The sequence below is a fragment of the Microcaecilia unicolor genome, chromosome 6, assembly GCF_901765095.1.
Source record: "Microcaecilia unicolor chromosome 6, aMicUni1.1, whole genome shotgun sequence".
Classification (NCBI taxonomy): Eukaryota; Metazoa; Chordata; class Amphibia; order Gymnophiona; family Siphonopidae; genus Microcaecilia; species Microcaecilia unicolor.
The window spans coordinates 110,573,967-110,598,005 of NC_044036.1; the positions used below are offsets into that span (position 1 = coordinate 110,573,967).

At 42.1% G+C, this 24,039-nt stretch overlaps 1 protein-coding gene across 4 annotated transcripts in view; it reads left to right on the forward strand.

The window, feature by feature from the left end:
- Positions 1 to 24,039, forward strand: part of OLFM3 (olfactomedin 3) — a 129,761-nt gene that overhangs the window by 104,577 nt on the left and 1,145 nt on the right. For all 4 annotated transcript variants that reach the window (XM_030206236.1, XM_030206235.1, XM_030206234.1 and 1 more), the window contains one exon: positions 11,867 to 11,973. In XM_030206236.1, the coding sequence (XP_030062096.1) occupies positions 11,867 to 11,973 (107 nt within the window). The remainder of the gene's footprint in view (positions 1 to 11,866; positions 11,974 to 24,039) is intronic.

A 24,039-nucleotide genomic window follows, 5' to 3' on the forward strand; every position in this document is an offset into this window, starting at 1 on the left:
ACCCTAGGGGCACTTTTACAAAAACAGAACAAAAGGTAAAAGAGCTCCCAGGTGCATAGCACCCTTCCCTTGTGTGTAGAGCCCCCCAAATCCCCCTCAAAACCCACTGCCCACAAGTCTACACCATTACTATAGCCCTAAGGAGTGAAGGGGGGCACCTACATGTGGGTACAGTGGGTTCGGGGGGGGGTTGGACGACTAAGCATTAAGCAGCACAATTGTAACAGGTAGGGGGGGGATGGGCCTGGGTCCACCTGCCTGAAGTCCACTGCACCCCCTAACAACTGCTCCAGGGACCTGCATACTGCTGCCAGGGAGGTGGGTATGACATTTGAGGGTCAAAATAAAAAGTTGTGAAACATCATTTTTTGTGGTGGGAGGGGGTTAGTGACCACTGGGGGAGTCAGGGGAGGTCATCCCCGATTCCCTCCAATGGTCATCTGGTCATTTAGGGCACTTTTTGGGGCCTTATTCGTGAAAAAACAGGGTCCAGGAAAAGTGCCCTAAATTCTAGCTAAAAACGCATACTTTTGTCCCATTATCTGTGAAATGCGCCCATCTCTGTTCGGCAGATAACCACGCCCCAGTTCCGCCTTCGCCACACCTCTGACACGCCCCCATCAACTTTGTCCGCATCCGCGACGGAGTGCAGTTGAAAACGTCCAAAATCGGCTTTCCATTATACCGCTTTATTCGTTTTTGTGAGATAAACGCCCATCTCCCGATTTAGGTCGGAACTTGGGCGTTTTTCTCGTTCGATTATAAGCTGGTTGGGCAGTTAAAATACAGCTGATACGCTTCTACCCAAAGGTTCATTATCTCGTTACAGTAAGAGTCAGATCTTGGGCAAGCAGGAAGAAATGTGTTGGATTATTTAGAAATTATGGGGTTTATTCATCCCTATTCAACTTAACCAAAATTTCTGACATGAAATGATTTGCTACCAAGTCAAAAATAATTGTTTCCCGAGTTTGAAAATGATTCTCCAGGTCACATGGTACAATGAGCTGAAGAACAGCATTTCTTCTGAGCTCCTGGTTCGTTCTGTTCAATCCTACCTTTAGCAACTATCATTGGCTGGACTTTTTGCTTTACATCATCTTGTTCCACTCCAATTATGCTTTATGGACAAATTCATCAGCAAATTGTCCAGAGATATGGCCTCTTGTGCTGGCAAATGGGAGAAAGAAAAAACGTGGCCCTTATCTGCAAAGGATCCTAAGATGGCATCGGGTGATTTGGCCCCAGAGGAGATAGATTCATTATTGTCCCAGTTTAAGGCGATTGTTGTGGAAGCATTTGATGTGAGCTTGACCTCTATTAAGGACCAACTAGAAACCCTTCTTCAGATGGTAACTAATTTTAATAGGTATACAGCAGAGATGGAGACCTGACTCAGAGGTGCAGAAAACAGTGTGCGGGAGGAACGGGATGAGCTCCCCAGTCTGAGGAGCTGGTGACTGCCTGTGAGAGTAAGCTTGATGACCTGGAGAACAGGTCACAGTGTAATAACTTAAGAGTTGTGGGCCTGTGTGAGACTTTGAAGGAGGATGAATTGCTGAGAGCTCTGGAAAAGTGGCTTACCTTGGAATTTCTACTGCACAATCATCTGGGCCCCCTGCAAATTGAGCAGGTGCACCAGCTCGGCAGAGCTTCATTGAAGAGTGGGTGGCCAAGGGTCATAATACCGAGGATTCTCAATTGCGTGCATAAAGAATTTATTTCTGCCAGGGCTTCAGCAGTCAGTTGCAGCTGTTCCATCTATTACTTTGTTGGATTGTTCATTTGGGTTCCTGAATGTTTTCTGCCTGTTTTATTTTATTGCTGCTTGGTCTTTTTTTGTTGTTGTTGAGGGTGTTTCTGGGCATTCTATTATCTTTTCTTTTTGTTTTATTGGAGGGGGGTGTTCAGAGTGACTAATATGTGTTATACGTGACCTGAGGGTGAGAGAGAGTGTGAGTGGTGATAATTGGCAAGATTGGGGGATAAAGGTATTTTGGGGGGGGTTATCTTTGGGGGAAGGGGGTGCGGGGAGAGGGTGGTTTGGGGGATGGTGAAGTTTTTCTTTGATGGTAGCACTGGTGTTGACCTGTGTCATGCTGGGATGGTGGAAGTGCTGGCTGGGCACTCCTGCCATTGCATAATGTATAGAACCATTTGATATTTGAGAGCCTATTGATGATTATGGTTAGAGCAGCTTTAAAGATCTTTTTGTGAAATGTGTTTGGCATTAATTTCCTGATAAAGCACTTTAAGATTTTGCAGACGCTAAAGAGATGTAAAGCTGATATTGCCTGTCTCCAGGAAACCAAACCTTCAGTGACAGAATATCAGGAATTGACAAGGGGTTGAGTGAAGGATCGTTTTTATGTGTCCTCCTCTCAGAGGAAGCTGGGAGTTGCTATTCTTGTAGGTTAATCAGTAGACTTTAAATTGCACAGAGTTGTTCAGGGTGTGGAGGGCAGATATGTGGACATCCATGGTTCCTTGAATGGTGCTTTAGTTATGATTGCCTCCATCTATGCACCTAACACTGCACAAAAAGCTCTTTACTTCCTATGTTGCCTCCTTTCTTGGGTCCCCCCTCTCATGCACTGAGGACACTTTTAGCGCAGTTGTAAAATGGTCACATTTCCATTTTTCCCATTAATGCCCAGGCACTAATTTTTAAATTAGCACCTGGCCATTATATGTGAGCTCTTACCGACACCTATTTAGTAGGCAGAAAGGGCTAATGCGCTAGCTGGGTACTAATTGGTTGGCATGCAGCAATGTAATTAATTGACACCAATTAGCAGTTGCACATATAATTGCCCTTAGGGCCTGTTTTACTAAGCGTACTAGCGTTTTTAGCGTATGCTAATATTTAGGGCGTGCTAAATATTAGCGATATCATGGATGTCTCTAATGTTTAGCACACCCTAAATATTAGCACACGCTAAAAACGCTAGCGTGCCTTAGTAAAAGACCCCCCTTAGTTACTATTCTAGAAGCTGCACATGCAAATCCTATCATTGATTTTCAGGACTAAATTTAAGCAATGTCAATGTAACACTTAGAGACTCTTTTACAAAGCGGCGGTAAGCCTAACTCAGGCTTACTGCTCTCTAAAAGAGAAGTACCACTGGGCAATGCAGCAGCCCAGCATTAGTTTGCACCCCCAGCACATGCCATTTCTGGTGCTACAAAAATATTTTTATAGCGCCGGTGTGTACCTGGCATTAATCCCAAATGGGCAAACGGTAAGTGCCGCACGTCCATTACTTTTTTTTAAAAAAACATGCTTTTTACCCACTGTGGTAAAAGGGGGCCTTGGCGCACGTCAAAAACATACGCAGATGCGATGCCAGGGCATGCCCCCTTTTGCCTCAGCTTCATAAAAGGACCCCACATATACCACCTTACAGGTTCAGCACAGTTTACAAATTAAAGCATAACACTATACAAAATCAATACAATACAAAATAACCTCACCCAATTACAATAATCAACAGCTATAATATAGGAAAATGTTCAATTTCTTACAAAGAAAATAGTTAGTCTCCTAAATAAGGAAGGTAGAGAATTTCAAAAAGAAATTGCAGCAAAAGAAAATAAAGAACTAAAAACTTGCAAGAAGCAGACACACCTAGAACCTGGGGGCTGAAATATTAATAAAACACACAATTGAGAAGAGTGACTAAACAGAGAGGTACCCAATAAACTAAACAATAGTTCAGATGTAAGCCCATAGAACATGTGAAATACTATGCATGCTGATTTTTAAAAATATATATAAATAAATTCTTTTATGTATTGAAAACCAATGCAACCCTGCCAAACATGATGAAACACTATCAAATTTCCTGATCTTATAAATCAATCAAGCTGAAGTATTCTGAATAAGATGTAACTTATTCAACAACTTTGAAGATAGACCCAAGTACAACACATTGCGATAATCTATATGGGACAAGATTAATATTTGAATCTCTAGAGCAAAGGAAGCAAATGATTTGGAGGCCTTATTTTAAGTTCCTATGTACTCACAGGCTTATATTCACCTTTCAGCTTGGTAAGGCATGACTTTATTACCTTAAATCCATGATGCCATTTCCCTCCAGTAAGCTATCTGCATCTATATGCCTAGTCATTTTTTGTCTTAACAATGTATTCTACCATTATACCCTGCACCTATGTTCGGCTCACTGGTCTGTAGTTTACTGGATTAACTCAGAGCCCTTTGTGAAAATTAGCCACCCTTTGACTACCCTCCAGTCTTCAGGAACAGTGACAGATTTTAATGATCTAAAGCAGCATGGTTTTTACCAGAGGCAGTCTGTGTTAAGGCTGATTGATTTCTTTGATTGGGTGACTAGAAAATTAGATCAAGGGATTGTCTTAGATGTGGTTTACCTGGATTTCAACAAAGCTTTTGATACTATCCCACGTAAAAGACTCATTAATAAGCTGAGCAGCCTCAGAGTGGGTCTCAAGGTGCTAAACTGGATTTAGAAATTAGTTGAGTAACAGTCTAGAAAGTAGTTGTAAATGGAATTCATTTTGAGGAGAAAAAATTGCAGCGTAGTGCCTTTGAGATTGGTCCTGGGACCATTTCTATTCAGTATCTTTGTAAGTGATATAGTAGAAGGGTTAGAATAAACAACATGTCTTTTTGTGGATGATATTAAAATCTGCAACAAAGTGGATAACAGAATTTAGGGCCAGATGCACTAAACTTGAGCCAGCAACGTGGTTTTTAAACTGGTTCTAGCCAGTTTAACGTGCAGGCAGTAAACTGGGACATGCACAAAAGGATTGCCCGAGCCATTTTCCTGTCATGGTAGCAGGTAACGAAAACGGAATGCAAATGAGCAAATTAGTATTATAATGTGTATGTGATGCAATGCACTACCGTTTTTCGATCCCCTTACCGTGGAAAACCTAGTGGGAAGTCTGCACCTCTCGTTGAGGCTGCTGTGAGGGAATCGGAAGGAAAAAAAACATACAAACCTCACAGCTGTCTTCTTTTTTTTTTTGGCTATTTTCCTGCTCAAACTTCCCCGGAAAATTCTTGCAGGGCTGAACAACACCTAGCGAGCTCCAAAACACATTTGAGAAGGATGGCAATCTGGAAAAAAAACGTTCAAGTGCTCGTCAGGGACGTCCTTCTAAAGTGCCTAACATGGATGTCCTTCCTCACTCAAACAAAAAAGGCGGGCCTGCGTTTGTAGCTTTGTGAAGGGCTACTACTTATTTTCTTTTTGGGTGGGGAGGGAAAGAAAAACCTCATTGCCTTAAAAGTTGAACAAAGGAGCTTTTAGATTTGTCCTCCTTCCTCATCGCCAGCTGAAGCTCCTTGAGAGGGCTAATGGACGATTGTGAGCCCCCCCCCCCCCCCCCCCAGGCCACTCCAGGCACTTTGCCTGCTGACAATGAGGGCTGGAGGAGCTCTGGCTTAGCAGCAGTAATCAGCCTGTCAATGCTTTTTAATGAATCGGGGATCGGGACCTGCGAGGACGTCCAAATCAAACTATTTGGACGTCCCTTTCGATTATGCCCCTTCAGGTCTCTCTCAGCCAATCACAGCACGTTTAGCTGAAAGGGACATCCAAATAGTTTGATTTGGACGTCCTCGCACGTCCCGATTCTCTCCGGCGGTGGTCGTAAGAAAAACGCGCCCAAGAAAGACGCCCATCAAAAAATCTGTAGAAGTTTAGATATCCCACATGGGCACTGTAAGATAGATTGAGAATGTAACCGGAGTCAGTAATGCCTTGTTGTTTAATTTTCATATAGATAAACATATATTTGTAACTTGGTTCTCATTAAGGATTTCCTGTATAGTGGACGATGACTTTATTAATGTTTTCCCAATTGGGACAAGATTTTTGACTCAATGTGAATTATGACTATGATTTGATTATTTCTTATTTCTATATGCTCTTTGATAAGATGTATAATGTGAAATAATAAATAAATATTTTTTTAAAATCTGTAGAAAAATAATCAAGTGCTCATCAGGGACAACCTTTTCGTTTTTGACGTGAAGCCATCTTTGGCATGCGCAGAGCAGCCAGCATAACAATTGGCTGCTCTGCGCATGTCCAGCTGGCCGACTGGCTTCCAAGGAAATCGCGTGCAAATGAGCTAACAGCGAGCAGCTCATTTGTATGCGATTTCCTTCATGCACGCCCTTCCCTTACCAATTCGCTAAGGGATCGGTAAGGGAAGAGCTGTTCCGTGGAATTTAGTGCATCTAGCCCTTAGTTGCTATGCAACCTTTAATTTGACATGGTAGAGCTGGAGTACACAGAATAACAACTTAGGGGCCCTTTTACTAAGTTTTGGTAAAAGGGGGCCTGAGCTTGTATCAGCGCATGTTTTTGACGTGCGCTGAGGCCCCCTTTACCACAGTGGGTAAAAGGCTTCCATTTTTGGTGAGGAGCCCTTACTGTCACCCAATGAGATGGCAGTAGGGGCTCCTGCACTTACATGGCCATAACGTGATTACCGTTCATTAAGTTCCGGCGCTACAAAAATGTAAAAAATTCCTGTAGTGCAGGAAATGGTGCACACTAGGGGTGGAAACTACCATCGGGCTCCTGCGGTAGTTCCGGATTAGTGCACATAAAGCCCGTTGCTGCACACCTTTCGTAAAAGAGGCCCTTATTTAAGAAGGCTTAAGGAGTAGTCCAATGCTTGACAATTAAACCAGTGCAAAAAAAATAAATGAAAAAACGTTTTGCATTTGCTGTTCAGAAATCTGAGGGAGCAGTACGTGAAGGGAGATGAGACCAGGAGAGATGCCTGGGGATAATAGCATCTTGTAGCAAAACAATGTTCAATTCTGGTGGCCATACAAAACTGAGGTGTTTCAAAGAGAGGCAGCCAGAATGGTGAAAAGTCTGTACAAAATGTCATATGAGATGACACTTAACAACTTAAATAGGAGGAGAGAATAGACAAGATGAATATAATAGAGACATTTAATAATGTACATGAATAAAACCATTTTCAATTGAAAGGAAACTGTAGAACTAGGAGTCATGATATGAAGCCCCAAGTGGGTGAATTCAGGAACAACATCAGGAATTATTTTTTTAATGGAAAGAGTGGTGGATGCCTGGAATACTCTCTTTAAATGGTTAGTGGACACTAAAACAGCCATGGACTTCAAAATGTGATAGGATAAACAATGAGGATCCATTTCGCAAAACGTGAATAGGTAACAGAAGCATTACCCAGTGATACCACAGATCATGGGAGTAACCAAGGGGTAATCTGCAGCATGGAGGTTATAATCCTAATATTGATTATTTGGATTCATCGCATGTCTCTGTCAGTAGCAGCTCAAGGTGAAATGCATTCAAGATCACTAGCAGGCTTATTTTCAAAAGAGAAGGACGCCCATCTTTCAACAAAAATTGGGAGATGGGTGTCCTTCTCTCAGGGTCGCCCAAATCGGCATAATCAAAAGCCTCCCATTGCGGGGACGACCAAAGTTCCCGGGGGCGTGTCAGAGGCATAGTGAAGGCGGGACTGGGGCATGCCTAACAGATGGGCATTTTCAAGCGATAATGGAAAAAAGAAGGGCATCCCTGATGAGCACTTGGACAACTTTACTTGGTCCATTTTTTCTTATGATCAAGCCTCAAAAAGGTGCCTGAACTGACCAGATGACCACCGGAGGGAATCGGGGATGACCTCCCCCGACTCCCCTAGTGGTCACTAACCACCTCCCACCCGAAAAAAACAACTTTAAAAACTTTTTTTGCCAGCCTGAAATGTCATACTCAGGTCTATCGCAGCAGTATGCAGGTCCCTAGGGGGGGGGGGAGGTATGTGTGTGTCAGCGGAGACATAGCGAAGGCGTGGACGTCCTTCTTTCAAAAAGTTTGGACATCCTGAACTTCCCCCCTCCCCCCCCCCCCCCCCCCCCCCCCACAGGGACAGCCAAATTTCAAGGGAGTGGAGTGGAGGAGTAGCCTAGTAGTTAGAGTGCTGGTCTTGCAATCCAGAGGTGGCCAGTTCAAATCCCACTGCTACTTGTGATCCAAAATCCAAATAAATAAAAGGGATGTTGATGGCATAGCAAAGGCATGGACATCCTTCTCACAGAAACATTTAGGCATGGACATCCTTCTCACAGGAACATCCACATTTTGGGCATCTTCAACTGCTCTCGCAGGGACAGAAGCATAGCGAAGGACGTCCTTCACCCATACTCTAAAAAAAAAAAGACGTCCCTGACATTCACTTGGACATTTTCACCTGGACTCGTATTTTTCTAAGGTTGTAGACAGCTATTATACACGCAGCTTGGCTGCTCTGCACTGGCTTCCCCTTCTTAGGAAGGAAATCATGTACAAATGAGCTAACAGTGAGCAGCTCATTTCCATGCAATTTCCTTCATGCATGCCCGTTCCTTTCCAAATTGCTAAGGGATCAGTAAAGGAAGGGCTTTTTCCATTCAGTTAGTGCATCAGTTAGTCCACTGCTGTGCCCCCTAGAGTGCCCGGTTGGTGTCCTGGCATGTCAGGGGGACCAGTGCAGTACGAATTCTGGCTCCTCCCACAACCAAATGATTTGGTCGTTTTTGAGATGGGCATCCTCGGTTTCCATTATCGCCGAAAACCGGGGACGACCATCTCTAAGGTCGACCTAAATGTTGAGATTTGGACATCCCCGACTGTATTATCGAAACGAAAGATGGCCACTCATCTTGTTTCGATAATACGGACTTTCCTGCCCCTTTGCGGGGACGTCCTGCGAGGACGCCCTCAAGAAAACTTGGGCGCCCTGTTCAATTATGCCCCTCCACGTATTCCCCAGAGGGCTTACTGCCCAATTACCACTGGGTACACACCGGCGCTACAAAAATTGAAATACTTTTGCAGCACTTGAAATGGCATGTGCTGGGGGAGAGAACTACTGCCGGGCAGCTGTGGTAGCCCTGTGGTGCTTCCCTTATAGCGAGCAATAAGCCCTCATTGGGCTTACCGCCGCTTCGTAAAAGGATCCCTTAGCCAGCTACGGCATAACAATAAGACTGTTTTACACGGTTTTGTTTATGTGGCTATCCTAGCTAGTTAAGTAGTGAATATCAGCAATTAACTGCAGGAGTGGCCTAGTGGTTAGAGCACCAGTCTTGCAATCCAGAGGTGGCCAGTTCAAATCCCACTGCTGCTCCTTGTGATCTTGGGCAAGTCACTTAACCCTCCATTGCCTCAGGTACAAACTTAGATTGTGAGCCCTCCTGGGACAGAGAAATATCCAGTGTACCTGAATGAAACTCATCTTGAGCTACTACTGAAAAAGGTGTGAGCAAAATCTAAATAAATAATTGCTGACTCCACCCCATGAATGCCCACAAAATAGCAGGTTTCATCTTAAGGGCTAATTGTCATGTTCAGCACCACTATCTGGTTAAGTGCCACTGAATATGCCCAGTTAGCCCCAGACAAGAAGTTTAAATGGCCTGTTATATTGACTCCATATAACTCATCCATATAAGTTGGACTATGCAAATATCAATCCTAATGTTAAATGGATAATATCCAGTTAAAATTCACGGAGAAAAGCATGGAAATGTCTTCAGGCTTGATTGAGGAGACATGCCTTGATACAGCATTAAATGCAAAACATGAGTTCATGTCGGATTGAGTGGTCTCCGAGATGAGTGATCATTTTTAACTAGAATAATAGAAAACGAAGGAAGAAAGTGTAGTGATACTACATTCTAAGCTAAGTACAATTTACTACTACTACTATTTAGCATTTCTAGATTAAAGGACTATATGAAGTTAAAGACGGTTATGTTTAAGAAAATTAAAATTAAAATTCTGGATCAAATGAGGAGTATCTGCCCACCATAAAAAGTGCCTGGCTCACATTATAGCCTGAATGGCGGTGACAGAGGTATCTGATAGATCCTATACAATAATGCCTGCTAAAGTTATATGTACAGGATGTTAAAATAGCTTATGAGTTGGGTAATAATATAAGATCTATAATTTAGATGCAAGCACTTACCACAGCCACACAGTTGGAGCGTTTATTGCTAAATGCCAGGAATACATATGCAATATATAATATTTTGTAAGTTACACACACAAATAAATGTGAGAACCATCCAGACTCTGCCTCTGTGTATGCCAGCCTGTAAACTATGTGCTATGTGAGATATTTACATAAGTACAGAATTGCACTTAGGTGGAATGTTGGCTTTTATATGTACATGTGCACATATATGTAATTATATGGCATTATTCTAATCATTTATTTGCATAATTGGCACATAACTATAAGCGCATATTTATAGAATTGAATTACGACCATCATGCTATAGCTGAAATTTTTCATAATGTTAAATGGGGACCATCCTGTAGAATATGGTCATGATAGAAAATGATTGGTATAACAAGACTAAATTGACCCACTTTAGGTATACGAACATATACATTATCATAACCAATCCACACCAGCTCCTTGCTCCATATATTTTACCTGAAATTTCAACCCCTTTCTTTCCACTGCCCCCAATATCAGTCCCAGCCATTCTCGGAATCTGTTAAAGTATTGGTCTCCACTATCTCCACTGCAGTCCTTTTCAGACATTGTCCTTTCTGTACAAGTCTTACAAGATTAAACACCCAGGTTCCTCTAGGTCTCCCCTCTCCCTGATTATGATGCCCCTCCCTCTCTACCACCCTCTTTCTATCTCCAAGAGCATAGCTTACCACAACTAGGATCCCCCACCTCCTTTAGGCCTCCCTGGGCCTGCCCTTGAAATCCCCAGTGGTCTAGGGGACAAAGGGCAGAAGGAATCCCCACTTGTTGCTTCCCATCGTTGTTCCTACATTAAAATGGCTGCTGCTCCCTCTAGCAGATGTTTTGCAGTACTAATGGTATCACCGTGAGACTACCACTAGAGGTCATGGAAGCCATTTTGGTGCAGAAGCCATGATGGGCAGAAATAAGTGGGAATCGCTTCTGCCCTTTGTCCACTATACCACCAGGGATTTCAAGCATAGGCCTGGGGCCTATAAGGAATGGGGGTGTGGTAGATCTTAGTTGGGGGGAGATATGCTCTTGGGGATGTTGTAGAAGGAAGGAAGATCAGAATCAGGGAACAGGCATTGTGTTCTTCCAGTAAACAGAAGGGGGGAAGGATCTGAATCAGGAGGACCCTGTGCTGTTTGGGAGGTCAGGAGGGAGGGATGGGGTATACCAATGATCTTCAGGGGGATCTGAATTGGGGAGTACCCAATGATTTTTAGTGGAAGGGAAGGGGTGGCAGTATTCTTTGAGGGGTGGGGTTTGATAGGAAGGTTAAACCACAGGACTTCAGTCCACTATCTAGAAATTATCTGGAATTAGCCATTGTTCAGTACTGGTGCCCAGAGAGCTAATCGGGCAAAGATAGAACTGCTGTTTATGTGGTTCTGTCTGGTTAGCTATTTTGGCACTGGCACTGAATATTTCTGGTGCTCAGATAAGTGCTGGCTCCGCTTGGGACTTCCCCCACACTATCTATATAGTGCACGGTTGGTCAGTGCCGACATTCAGCAGCACTGAATATCAGCACTGAATATCAGCAGTACCACTGAATATCAGAAGATAGCCAGGCACAGGCAATTTAACTGAGCAGGAGCCTTTAAATATTGGCCCCCTCATGCTGAAATGTCTGTGTCTGCTTTCCAGCACTTTACCCATCTATTTTGCATGTGCTAAGTAAGTGGGGTAAATAAAGAGAAACTCCTGCCTTCACCAGGCCACTGTGAATTTCAAAGGGAACTTGTTGATTTGCTGAAAATCACCCTTCCTCTAGCTATGCTTGGTTTAGGTTTGTTTTCATGATGCACCTCTGTTTTTCTAATTTCAGCGTGTGGAAAATTGATGAAAATTACAGGACCCATTACAATCAAGACATCTGGATCACGGTTTGGAGCCTGGATGACAGATCCTGCAGCATCAGAAAAAAATAATCGAGTATGTTTATGGAATTTCACTGTATCCCAATGCGTGCGTACTTTCATTAAAGAAAATGCTTCCCTTAGCATATGGTTTAATATATTCTCTGCATTTTACTGACTATATTATGAGCTTTTTCCACAGCAGGGAAGAATGCAAATATATTTCTGATGAAAAATACTCTGCAGACAGCCTGAATATGTTTCTGTTTTCAAGGCTTCATATATTAATTTATAACCTGGTGCAGGTATATGATCACATATGAATTTTTTTTTAACTCTGTCTGTGAAGTCATTTTTCATGATCTGTATTTGATGATATAGAAGGACAGTGATTGTAATAGATATAGGAATTTATTAGCCTCCTTTATGAAGATATTCACCCAAGGTGGTGTACAACAGATGTAGCTTGATGTAAACTACTTACTATTGTGTTAATAGCATTACAATAGTAAAATGACCAATTATAATCATAAAATACAATCAATGAGGTAAACTTGGAGATAAGACCTGTCATAACCAGGTGCAACCTACCTTTGGTGTGCCAATGTGATTGTGCAGTAATATTTTACAAGGGCTTAGACATGTCCTTAACCCATTATAGAACTGATGCTAAATGCGCCCCTTCGTAGCCCCTAAAGTGAGACTTTATTTTATAAGATTGTGGCCCAAGTGACCAGAGACAGAACCCATTATTGCTGGGCCCAAAGGAATCCCTCATGTGTGATCCCCAGCTGTGGGCTGATACTGAAATAACTGAATTGTGAACAAGAAGAGAATAAAAAAGAGGAGAGAACACCCCCTCAGAGATGCTATCAATGAAGAGTCATTTTGCAGTAGCCCAGCATGAGCTGGTTTTGATTAAACTGCAAGCCCAAATGAGCAAGAAGAAATTGAATTGTCAAAAAATGCTGGCTTGAAGTAAAATAGCGGAAATAATTATATTGCAGACACAAGAATCACCATGGAGGATGTGACTATCTAATCGAAGCAACAGAGAGTTTAATAAATCATCACTGATCACCACACCTTCAAAGTGTACAAGAAATACAAATATCATTATGTACAATCAAAATATACTTTCATATAAAAGCATAACAAAATGCCATCATAATATAGTACCATAGTAAAGGATGGCAGATGAAAACCTGTATGGTCCATCCACTCTGCCCAAGATTTGGCCACAGCATAGTTTAGTCATACATTATGTGAACTCAACATACTAAACAATGTGCCATTATTTCCATCTCTATAATTCAATATGCCTAATTATAGGATGTAATTGACAAAACAAACAATTGTGCCTGTGCTCTGTCGAGCATCAAAATATAACAAAATATTTAAACACACATGAATACAAGTGTATTGCTTCTTCAGCTTATTGAGAGTGGAGTAGTCTCATATATAACACACGATAAAAATTATTTGATTTTTCACCCAATGACTGGGTGTATTATCTGTGTGTATTGTCTAATCATTGACTTAACCTCCACCACCCTTTGCTAATCTTATATATGAAAATATATTTCTGTTACAGTTGAGTCACTTATCCACATCTTCAACTGTCCATGGCCCTATTCCATTCAAGTCTGGGGTTTATCAAATGCTTTGTCATATACTATGCTGCTATCATCTAATTTTATGCAGCACTTAGCTTGAACAAGTTGGTGCTCTTAAAACCCCGACAGGTCCCCGTTTCGTGGCTACTTTTTCAAGGGGGAGTCACCAGTTCAAGTAACTGTCTCAAGTGCAACTGCAGCATTACTCTGCACAATACACACAGATAATACACCCAGTCATTGGGTGAAAAATCAAATAATTTTTATCATGTGTTATATATGAGACTACTCCACTCTCAATAAGCTGAAGAAGCAATACACTTGTATTCATGTGTGTTTAAATATTTAATTATAGGATGGGCAGGCCTCAGGCTCACAGCTACAATACCTGAAAGCTGTTAACTTTTGGATTCTTTTCCAGAATTGAGTCATAATGTGCATGTATGGACCATAGAAGTCCTGTATGATGCTTTCTTTTTGCTGTTAAAGCACTAGCCCCAGAGAAAAGTGACAAAATGGTATGGGGTTTGCGTCACAAGATGTATGAGGAGAGACTTGAGGACCTGATCATGTATACCCTGGAGGAAAAGAGACAGGGATGATATGATATAGACATTCACATATTTGAAAGGTATTAATCTACAAACAAACCTTTTCCAGAGACAGGAAGGTGGTAGAACTAGAGGACATGAATTGAGGTTGCTGGGGGGGAGCTGACTCAGGAATAATATCAGGAAGTACTTTTCACAGAGAGGGTAGTAGATACCTGGAATGCCCTCCTGTGGGAGGTAGTGAAGTTGAAAACAGTAACGAAATTCAAAAATGCATGGGATAAACACAAAGGAATCCTATATAGAAGACACGGAACCAACCATGTTTAGCAATAATTAGATGGCAACACCAGTAATTGGGAAGCACAGATGGAGAACAAGGCCAGTGCTGGGCAGACTTCTACAGTCTGTACCCTGATCATGGCTGGACAGATTTGGATTGGTTGGAGTGGGGCTTTGATGACAACTTCAGAAGTTGGAGAATAAGGCCATTGCTGGGCAGATTTGTACGGCCTGTGTCCTGAAAATGGCAAGGACAAATCAAGTATACATATGTAGTATCACACCATACCTTATGCTATGAGTTTATCTTGTTAGGCAGACTGGATGGACCATACAGTCTTTATCTGGCATCATATACTATGCTGCTATGTTACAGTTGAGTCACTTATCCACATCTTCAACTGTCCATGGCCCTATTCCATTCAAGTCTGGGGTTTATCAAATGCTTTGTCATCCATGCTCCATCCTCAGTCCTCATCCATATAAGATGCAAGCTGACCATTCAACCTGCAAATTTGTACAACATTGTTCAGTTTGGATTACTCTCTAGATTAATGGCAATATGCACTATTTGTGGCCAGATTTGTACCTGCTGCTCCATGCAGTTATACCACAGTGTTGTCACAATGCTTTAGCGCCTTGAGATCCTCAAACACTATCACCTTAAGGTCCCACTTCAGATCTGTGTTTATCAGCCTCTCACCCCCTGTGACATGCATCTCCTTTGGATTTCTACACCCCATGGTATCATCTTATTTTCTTTTCCATGTTTTATTTTGTTTGATTTCTATTGATACACCCCATGGTAATCACTGTACCTTTTTGAATTACATTTTAAACTGCCAAAACTTAGACTATTCTAATTTTTGTAGATCTTTTCTCAAATTATCAAATGGACTACTGTAACAGTTTATATACAGGCTACAAAGATCTGAGCCTGAAAAAGACTACAAACCATCTAAAACACGGCTGCCCACTTGATCTCCAGGTCTCTCTGCTATCAAATGGCCTCTCCCTTACTGCAAACACTTCATTGGCTTCTAATAAAGGCTAGAATAAGCTTCAAGATGCTAACGCTTGTCTTCACAACCCTCCAGGGTCTAACCCCCACCTACATGGTCAGATTGATCGACCTCCCACTCAGAAATGCCCTGACAGATGCTTGTAACTTCCTTCTACTCCACTTCCCAAACTGTAAAGGATTAATATACAAATCCCTTTATGACACAAGGCTGGAATGTACTCCCCTCAAACATTAGGAGAATAACCGATTACTTTACATTTCGCAAAATGCTAAAATCATACCTCTTCACAAACTTTTTTACCAATACTGGATAAGCCTCTGAAGACCAAGCACACAACCCTACAACTGTTCCTAGTCTCTCTTCAACTGACCCAGCAGTGTTCTCTCTCTCTCTTTGACCAACTATGACACCTCCTTGTCTACCAGATCCTGATTCTTGTTCTTCACAATGACACAGTTTACTTTATTAGTTAGTATGTTCTCTATTATACCACGAATGCTTGGCCAAATTAGCTCTTATTTTTGCTCTTACCTGCTGATTGTAGCCCCTCTCTGACAGTTGCAAATGATACAATAGATTCAATGTCATGGTAGGTTCCCTATCACTCTGTAACCCTGATGATTACAGTTCTCTGTTAGATTCTTTTTTTTAATCCTTCATTACGCCGTAAAACTGTTGACAGCAGTTCCCTATTTATAATGTAAACCACCTTAACTGATTCTTGTTACATTGTAAGCCATGTAGAAACTTGATTTGGATAATGTGGGATACAAGACTAAATGGAAATATTGTCAACTCTCTCCAGGGTGTCTACACTGTTACTAATCTTTTGTATCAACTTCAAAAAGGGAAGTCTTTCCTTCTTACAGTTACAGTTTATTAAATTTGCTAAACCTTTTAGCTTTTTACAAAAAAAAGGCTAACGCTTTGGCAAAGTCACTCACAAATATATTGAATAGAATTACTCCCAGTATCAATTCCTGAGGCACTCCACTTCTCACCTTTCTTTCTTCCAAGTGGAATCCATTTGCCACCATCCTTTAGTGAACCAATTTCCAATCCAGTTCCATACTCTGGGTCCTAATTTCAGCCTGCTCAGCATATTCATGAGCCTGCTTTGATGAACTGTATCAAGGATTTGTTGAAATTCAAGTAAACAACATATAGAGGGTGTCTTAATCCTGTTATCTGGACTAATATTTTGACAAAATAATCAGTGTGTGTCAAAGGTCTCAATGACAATAAGACAGATGTAAAGATGTGACTTTAGAAACTCTGTATGTTTCTAAATTCTCTTTTAGTTCTTTACAGGATCCTGTACTGTTTATTTACTTTTGATCTTGTTTAGATGAACAGAGTGAACTGCTTTTAGCACTATACAACAAACATTTGAGCATGATAAGAAATTTGTTTCCGATCAAGCTATTGTGCTTATTTAACTGATGCTCGTATGGACCAATGTTCTGTGCCACCAAACCCTGTGTGATTTAAGACCATTACTTATTTTTCCATTGTGCTACTAGATATATGTAGTGCTTCCAAGACGTTTTCACTGATCAACAGCAGGCCACAATAGTTATTCCTTTCTACATTGTAACTTTGTGGGATGTGCTGTAGAGATCAATGATATACACAAGAAGAAAATGAAATAGGCCAGGTGTATTTCTCCTGTAGACTCAGGAAACCCCTTTTGACACATCAGTTCTAATATGTTGTTTCAGGTAAAAGAGCATAACAGATCTAGAAAATAGCTTAGGTCAATAGATCTAAATTTGTATATTTACACTGAGCCATTCCTAGTTGGAAACCTTGCTATAAACCAGGAGTCTTTATGCTTTCCAAAAAATTCAAATCACAAAGGAGTCTGTAGGGGGTCTCCATCAGAATTTGCTGAGCAGAGCAGATTTCTAGTTTGTCACTACGCAATGTTACCATCTTCCTTTTATTTATTTATTTAAGATTTTGCTCACACCTTTTTCAGTAGTAGCTCAAGGTGAGTTACATTCAGGTACATAGGCGTAGCTAGGTTTTAAGGTCAGGGGGAGCAGACTTTTGTAAATAGGCGCCAGCAACGATCACACAACTGAACTAGCAGAAGTCAAATTGGAAACCACAGGAAACAGTATGAGTATGTGTCTACTTCCCTGGTAGTGGAGAAACGCATTGCACAATAGAAAAATTGATATTATTTTTGTTATGGTTAGTTAGCTGATAGTCATCTAAGAATGCTACTCAGTAACACATTATGAATTGCCCAAACATTTTTCACTGAACTTTTCCTGAACTATGAAGCAAAGTATTTGCAGTCATTTACCATTCACACTCTTAACTTAGAGCATCCTCACCCCACATTGGCTCTTTAGCACTTAGCTGCACTTCATACTCTGTCAACCAGGAATGCTCGTGCTGCTAGTGTTGTCATGATCATGACTGAAGAGTGCAGTGCTGGTGCCACTGGCGCTGGCCCTTCCTCTGTGGTTCAGGAGAACCAACACTCCATTCTTCAGCCATGAGTCTGGTGACACCATTAGCAGGAATGCCCCTGTACTCTACTGAGGAACAGCTGTACCTGTAATACAAAGCCTACAAAAGTCACTCAAAATCTATATAATCTACTTGACCATAACACCACTGATTTACAGAAGTAACACAACAAAGACCTTATCTAGAAAAATGCAACACAGGAAATACTACAGTAGGAACTAGAACATCAATATGCCCATTGGAAAACTGGAACAAGTTGAATTCTTACAGATGCTTAAATAGAAACTAGGTGCAAACAGAGTACCTGGCCTCAGTCACAAACACTGAACACCCTTGCCAGGTACAGAATAAATTACCACAAAGTTAAAATATGAATATGTAGACTAAACTTAAAACCCAATAAGCCACACTGCAACGCTAGAGAAAGAGAAATCAAAACAGCACTCTGCAAAATATAAAGAAAGCAGTGTAAACTTACTGTAAAACTCACATTTTCCATTCAGTGAATTAAAAATATTTTTTTTTCTTTCTACCTTTGTTGTTTGGCCATTTTGTTTTCTTTTTCCCGTCATGTTTGTCTCAGTCTCCAGTTTCTGGCTTTTCTTAACTTTCTTCACATGATCTCCAGTTCATCTGCCACTTCTCTCCCTTCCTGCCTTCTTCACTTTCTCTCCTATATCCACTTCTGAATTGATCTTTTCCTATCAGCTTTCCTTCATTTAGTTTTCTGCCTCTTAGACTTCATTCATTTTTACTACTCAGACTTCAATCTTCCTTTTTATTTTTAACCACATCTGCCTACAGTTTTCATCTCCCTTACTCCAGCCCTCCCATTCTTCATCCTATTTCATAGTTTTGTTTTTTTTTTTGCTATCCCCTCTCTTCCATCACCGTCTCTTTCCTCTCTTCTGTACAGCACCCTTTTTCTATTTTCACTCCTCTGACCAGTATATTCTCTTTCATTTTCTCTTACCCCCCTCCATCCAGGATGTCCTCTTTCCCTCACCTCCATCCAGCATCTCTCCCTGACACCTTACTCCCCCCTCGTATGCAGCATTCCTCCTTGTCCTTCTCTCCTTTCCATGTCAGCATCTCCCCTATATCCCTACTCCTCCCATGTGCAGCATACCCCTTCTTGGACCTCATCCCTGTGTAATGTCCAGTACCCCCCTCTGGTTTTTTTTTAATTCTAGCATCCTCCAAGATTCCCTCCCTCTTCCAAGCCAGCAATTGCCCTCACTCAACCCCTTTAGAGGCCTATCCCCTTCCATCCAGCTGGATGGAGTGTTAGGGAGAGATGCTGGAGACTGCCAAAACCTGTCATTTCTTTCTTTACAACATCCGTAAAATCCGCCCCTTTCTTTCCGAGCACTCTACCAAAACCCTCATCCACACCCTTGTCACCTCTCGTTTAGACTACTGCAATCTGCTTCTTGCTGGCCTCCCACTTAGTCACCTCTCCCCTCTCCAGTCGGTTCAAAACTCTGCTGCCCATCTCGTCTTCCGCCAGGGTCGCTTTACTCATACTACCCCTCTCCTCAAGACCCTTCACTGGCTCCCTATCCGTTTTCGCATCCTGTTCAAACTTCTTCTACTAACCTATAAATGTATTCACTCTGCTGCTCCCCAGTATCTCTCCACACTCGTCCTTCCCTACACCCCTTCCCGTGCACTCCGCTCCATGGATAAATCCTTCTTATCTGTTCCCTTCTCCACTACTGCCAACTCCAGACTTCGCGCCTTCTGTCTCGCTGCACCCTATGCCTGGAATAAACTTCCTGAGCCCCTACGTCTTGCCCCATCCTTGGCCACCTTTAAATCTAGACTGAAAGCCCACCTCTTTAACATTGCTTTTGACTCGTAACCACTTGTAACCACTCGCCTCCACCTACCCTCCTCTCTTCCTTCCCGTTCACATTAATTGATTTGATTTTCTTACTTTATTTATTTTTTGTTTATTAGATTGTAAGCTCTTTGAGCAGGGACTGTCTTTCTTCTATGTTTGTGCAGCGCTGCGTATGCCTTGTAGCGCTATAGAAATGCTAAATAGTAGTAGTAGTAGTAGTAGTAGTAGGGGTGAGAGAAAACAAGAGAGAATATACTGGGTAGAGGAGACTCACGCGAACAACACAACAAAAAAGATGTTCTTCTCCATGTGGAAGCTGAAAAGAATAAAACCATTCTTTCCAAGATCTGTCTTCCGCAACCTGGTACAATCACTCGTATTGAGCCATCTAGATTACTGCAACTCATTATACGCAGGCTGCAAAGAACAAATAATGAGAAAACTTCAGACGGCCCAGAATACAGCAGCCAGACTCATCTTCGGAAAACCAAAATACGAAAGCGCAGCACCATTACGTGAGAAACTACACTGGCTCCCACTCAGGGAACGTGTCACCTTTAAAATATGCACGTTAGTGCACAAAATCATTCACGGTGAAGCCCCTACATACATGTCTGACTTGGTAGACCTGCCACCTAAAAACGCCAAAAAATCATCCAGAACTTTCCTCAACCTCCACTTCCCTAAGTGCAAAGGCATAAAGTATAAAGTACTAAATGCATCAACCTTCTCCTACAAGAGCACGCAACTCTGGAACGCACTACCACGCGGCCTGAGAGCGGTCTATGAGTTGACAGACTTCCGCAAACGATTGAAGACCTATCTCTTTGACAAAACATACCGCAAGGATCAAAACATATAAATCACATATACACCTTAACAATGCCTCAAGATATTACCCCATGTACTCCACTTCCCCGTACTCTCTCCCATTCAACAATCTACCCACAGATAAAAACTGTCTACCCCATCGCTCTCTTGATATTATTCGATCAGCGTAGTAATTCCCCAACGTCATATCCTTTAGTTTCTACGCCCCAAAGGTGATTGATCTGACTCTGTCTTCCTTAACTATTCACAATGTAACCCATAATCGTAATGTAACAAACTGTATTTCCATCATTTACAATGTATTGTAAGCCACACTGAGCCCGCAAATAGGTGGGAAAATGTGGGATACAAATGCAACTAAATAAATAAAATAGAAAGAAGGTGCTGTACAGTAGGGAGGAAAGAGAAGGTGCTGGAAAAGGGGGGAGAGTTAGCAAAAAAAAACTGTGAAATAATAGGATGCCCCTCTCTCCCCCCACTTCCATCTAGTGTCTGCCCCTAACCCTCTTCCACCTAGTGTGTGCCTCCTCTACTTTTTCCATCCTGCCTGCACTCTTTCCCCTTCCATCCAATGTCTGCCCCCTTTCTTCCTTCTCTCTCCTTATTTTCCAGAGTCTGTCCCTTCTCTTCCACCTTCCTTTCGCCATCAGTCCCCTTTCTAACCCATCTCACTGACTCTTCCTTCTAGCACCTGCCCCTTCTCTCTGACCATTCCTTCTAGTATTTGTCCCCTCCATTCCTCCTTCCAACCAGCACCTGTCCCTTCCCACTCTCCATTCAGTAACTGTCTCTTCCAGATCTTTCTCCTCCCCTTCTTTCTGACTCTTTCTCATTGAGCCCCTCTCTTCCTCCTTCCAACCAGCACGTGTCCCTTCCCTTTGTCACTCTGACCCTCCCATCCAGCTCCCTGCCATCTTCCCCTTTCCTTCCAAAATACTACAAATTGGCTTCACCCTCTCTTTTGCTCGTCTCTGGTCACTTTTTACTTCCCGATGTGTTCTCCCTCCTGCGCCAGCGATTATCAGTCAGCCTGCCAGCATCGGGGCTTCTGCTGCTTTTCCTTCTCAGGCGCGCGTCCCACCTCTGCGCAAAACAGGAAGTTGCTTAGAGTAGGCGGGACGCGCGCATGAGGAGGAGAAGCAGCAGAAGCCCCGACGCTGGCAGGCTGACTGATAATCGCTGGCGCAGGAGGGAGAACGCATCGGGAAGTAAAAAGTGACATCGCGGAAGGGAGAGCGCCGGCAGAAGAAGAGGGAGCATAAAAAATATATTGGTTGAGGCGCATATGCGCCACTTTTTAAAACAGCTGTTTAGGGGAGCGACTGCGCCCCACCTGGCTATGCTTCTGTTCAGGTACACTGAATATTTCTCTGTCCCAGGAGGGCTCACAATGTAAATTTGTACCTAAGGCAATGGGACTTGCCCAGGATCACAAGGAACAGTAGTGGGATTTGAACCGGCCACCTTTGGATTGCAAAACTGTTGTAAGCCCAGTGCTCTAACCACTAGGCCACTCCTCCACACCCTTGACTGGTGAAGCTTGGGAACCTTGCCAGCTTTGCTGCCTTTGGGGCCCTTTTAGAAAGGCAAGCCGGAAAATGGCCTGCAATAGTGTAGATGTATGTTTTGGGTAAGCGCAGAATTATTTTTCAGCGCACCTGTAAAAAATGTCTTTTGAAAACTTTTTGATGTAAATGGACGTGCGGCAAAATGAAAATTACCATACGTCCATTTTGAGTCTAAGACCTTACTGCCAGCCATTGATCTAGCGGTAAGGTCTCATGTGATAACCGGGCAGTAATGGTCTATGCACGTAAAATGCCGATTACCGCCCACACACCAGAAAATAAAAATATTTTCCAGCGTGCGTATCGGACATACATCAAAAATAAAATTACCACAAGGGCCACACAGTAGCCTAGCAGTAACTCAAAATCGACGCACATTGTGCACACGTAGGCACCTATTTGGCTTAGTAAAAGGGCCCCTTTGCCACAGTTATGCATGAAACAAGGTAACATTTCCTCTGTGGGTCAAATTCTGTCATGGAGCTCCATGGGCTGCATCTAGCACATGGGTATGCTTTGGGAGCCCCTGCTGTAGACCAATTCTTCAGTCATTATATGCATATACTGGGTTACCTGTGGAATATGTCGTTATGCTTACAAATGATTATAAATATAGTGTGATTGAAGCTTTGTGCATGGCAATATTTACTGGTTGTCTTGTAATCTTTGAAGTTGTCCTGATCAGTGAACATCTTTGAACAATCATTACCTTACCTGGTAAAGATCTAGAATATAAACATAAGGTTAACAATATACTAATTGCCACATCCATAAAAAAAACTTTGGGTTTCTTTTACTAAAGTGCGCTAACAGCTTTAGCTCACACTATCAATTATTGTGCGTTAAATGATAAGACATCCATAGGAATATAATGGGTGTCTTATCATTTAGTGCATGCTAATCATAAGCACACACTAAATCTGTTAGCATGCCTTACTAAATGTACCCCTTTATTTGTGCCTGTAGAAACATTCTTTACTGAAGAAAGCTCTTAAATTGTAATAATCAACCAGCAGTTTTTAAAATCAGTGTGATTCCTTGGTGTACATTGTATAAGTAGCTGTTCCACTGTGTTGCCTGAAGAAACATAGATAGATAGATAGATAGATAGATAGATAGATAGATAGATATTGTTCCCTAGGTGTTGTGCATTCTGAGGTGCAGCACCTTGGGAACAATGTGTGGACAACATGAGCAGGTAACTAGCGAAACTTAAAGAATGGTCAAGAATTTGGCATCTACAATTTAGTGCTCATCAAACATTTGGGTTGCAAACACCCAAGGGAGTGGTACAGTGTAGAAGGTGAAGTACTGTATCTGTGCATGAAAGAAGAGCGGGACCTACAGGTGATTGTATCTGATTATCTTAATGTGGCCAAACAGGTAAAAAATGTGACAGTAAAAGCTTGAAGGATGCCTGAGTGCATAGGGAAGGGAATAGCTTACAGAGAAAAAGAGGCAATGGTGCCTCTATATACATAGGCAGTGGAATGACATGGGCCACAGGGGCTATGGTCCAATTGATATTTTGTTCAATATAGCATCAGGAAGTAGAGAGCTTGGAGACAGGGACAGAGTCTGCTTTGTCTGGCCCTTTAAAACAAGTGTTCCATTTCCCTGTCTGTATAAGTCTCAGATGAGACCTCATTTAGAGTACTTTAGAAAGATATAAATAGAATGGAGTCAGCCCAAAGTGCAGCTACTAAAATGGTCAGTGGTCTTGGTCATAAAATATATGGATACAGATTTAAAAATCTCTTTTTGTGTACTTTGGAAGAAATGCAGGAGAGGAGAGATATGAAAGAGATGTCTAAATACCTCCATGGCATAAATACACAAGAGGCAGGCCTCTTTCATTTGAAAGGAAGCTCTTAAATGAGGTTGAAAGGGGAGAGAATCAGGAGTATTCTAATGAAATATTTATGGAAAGGCTATTGGG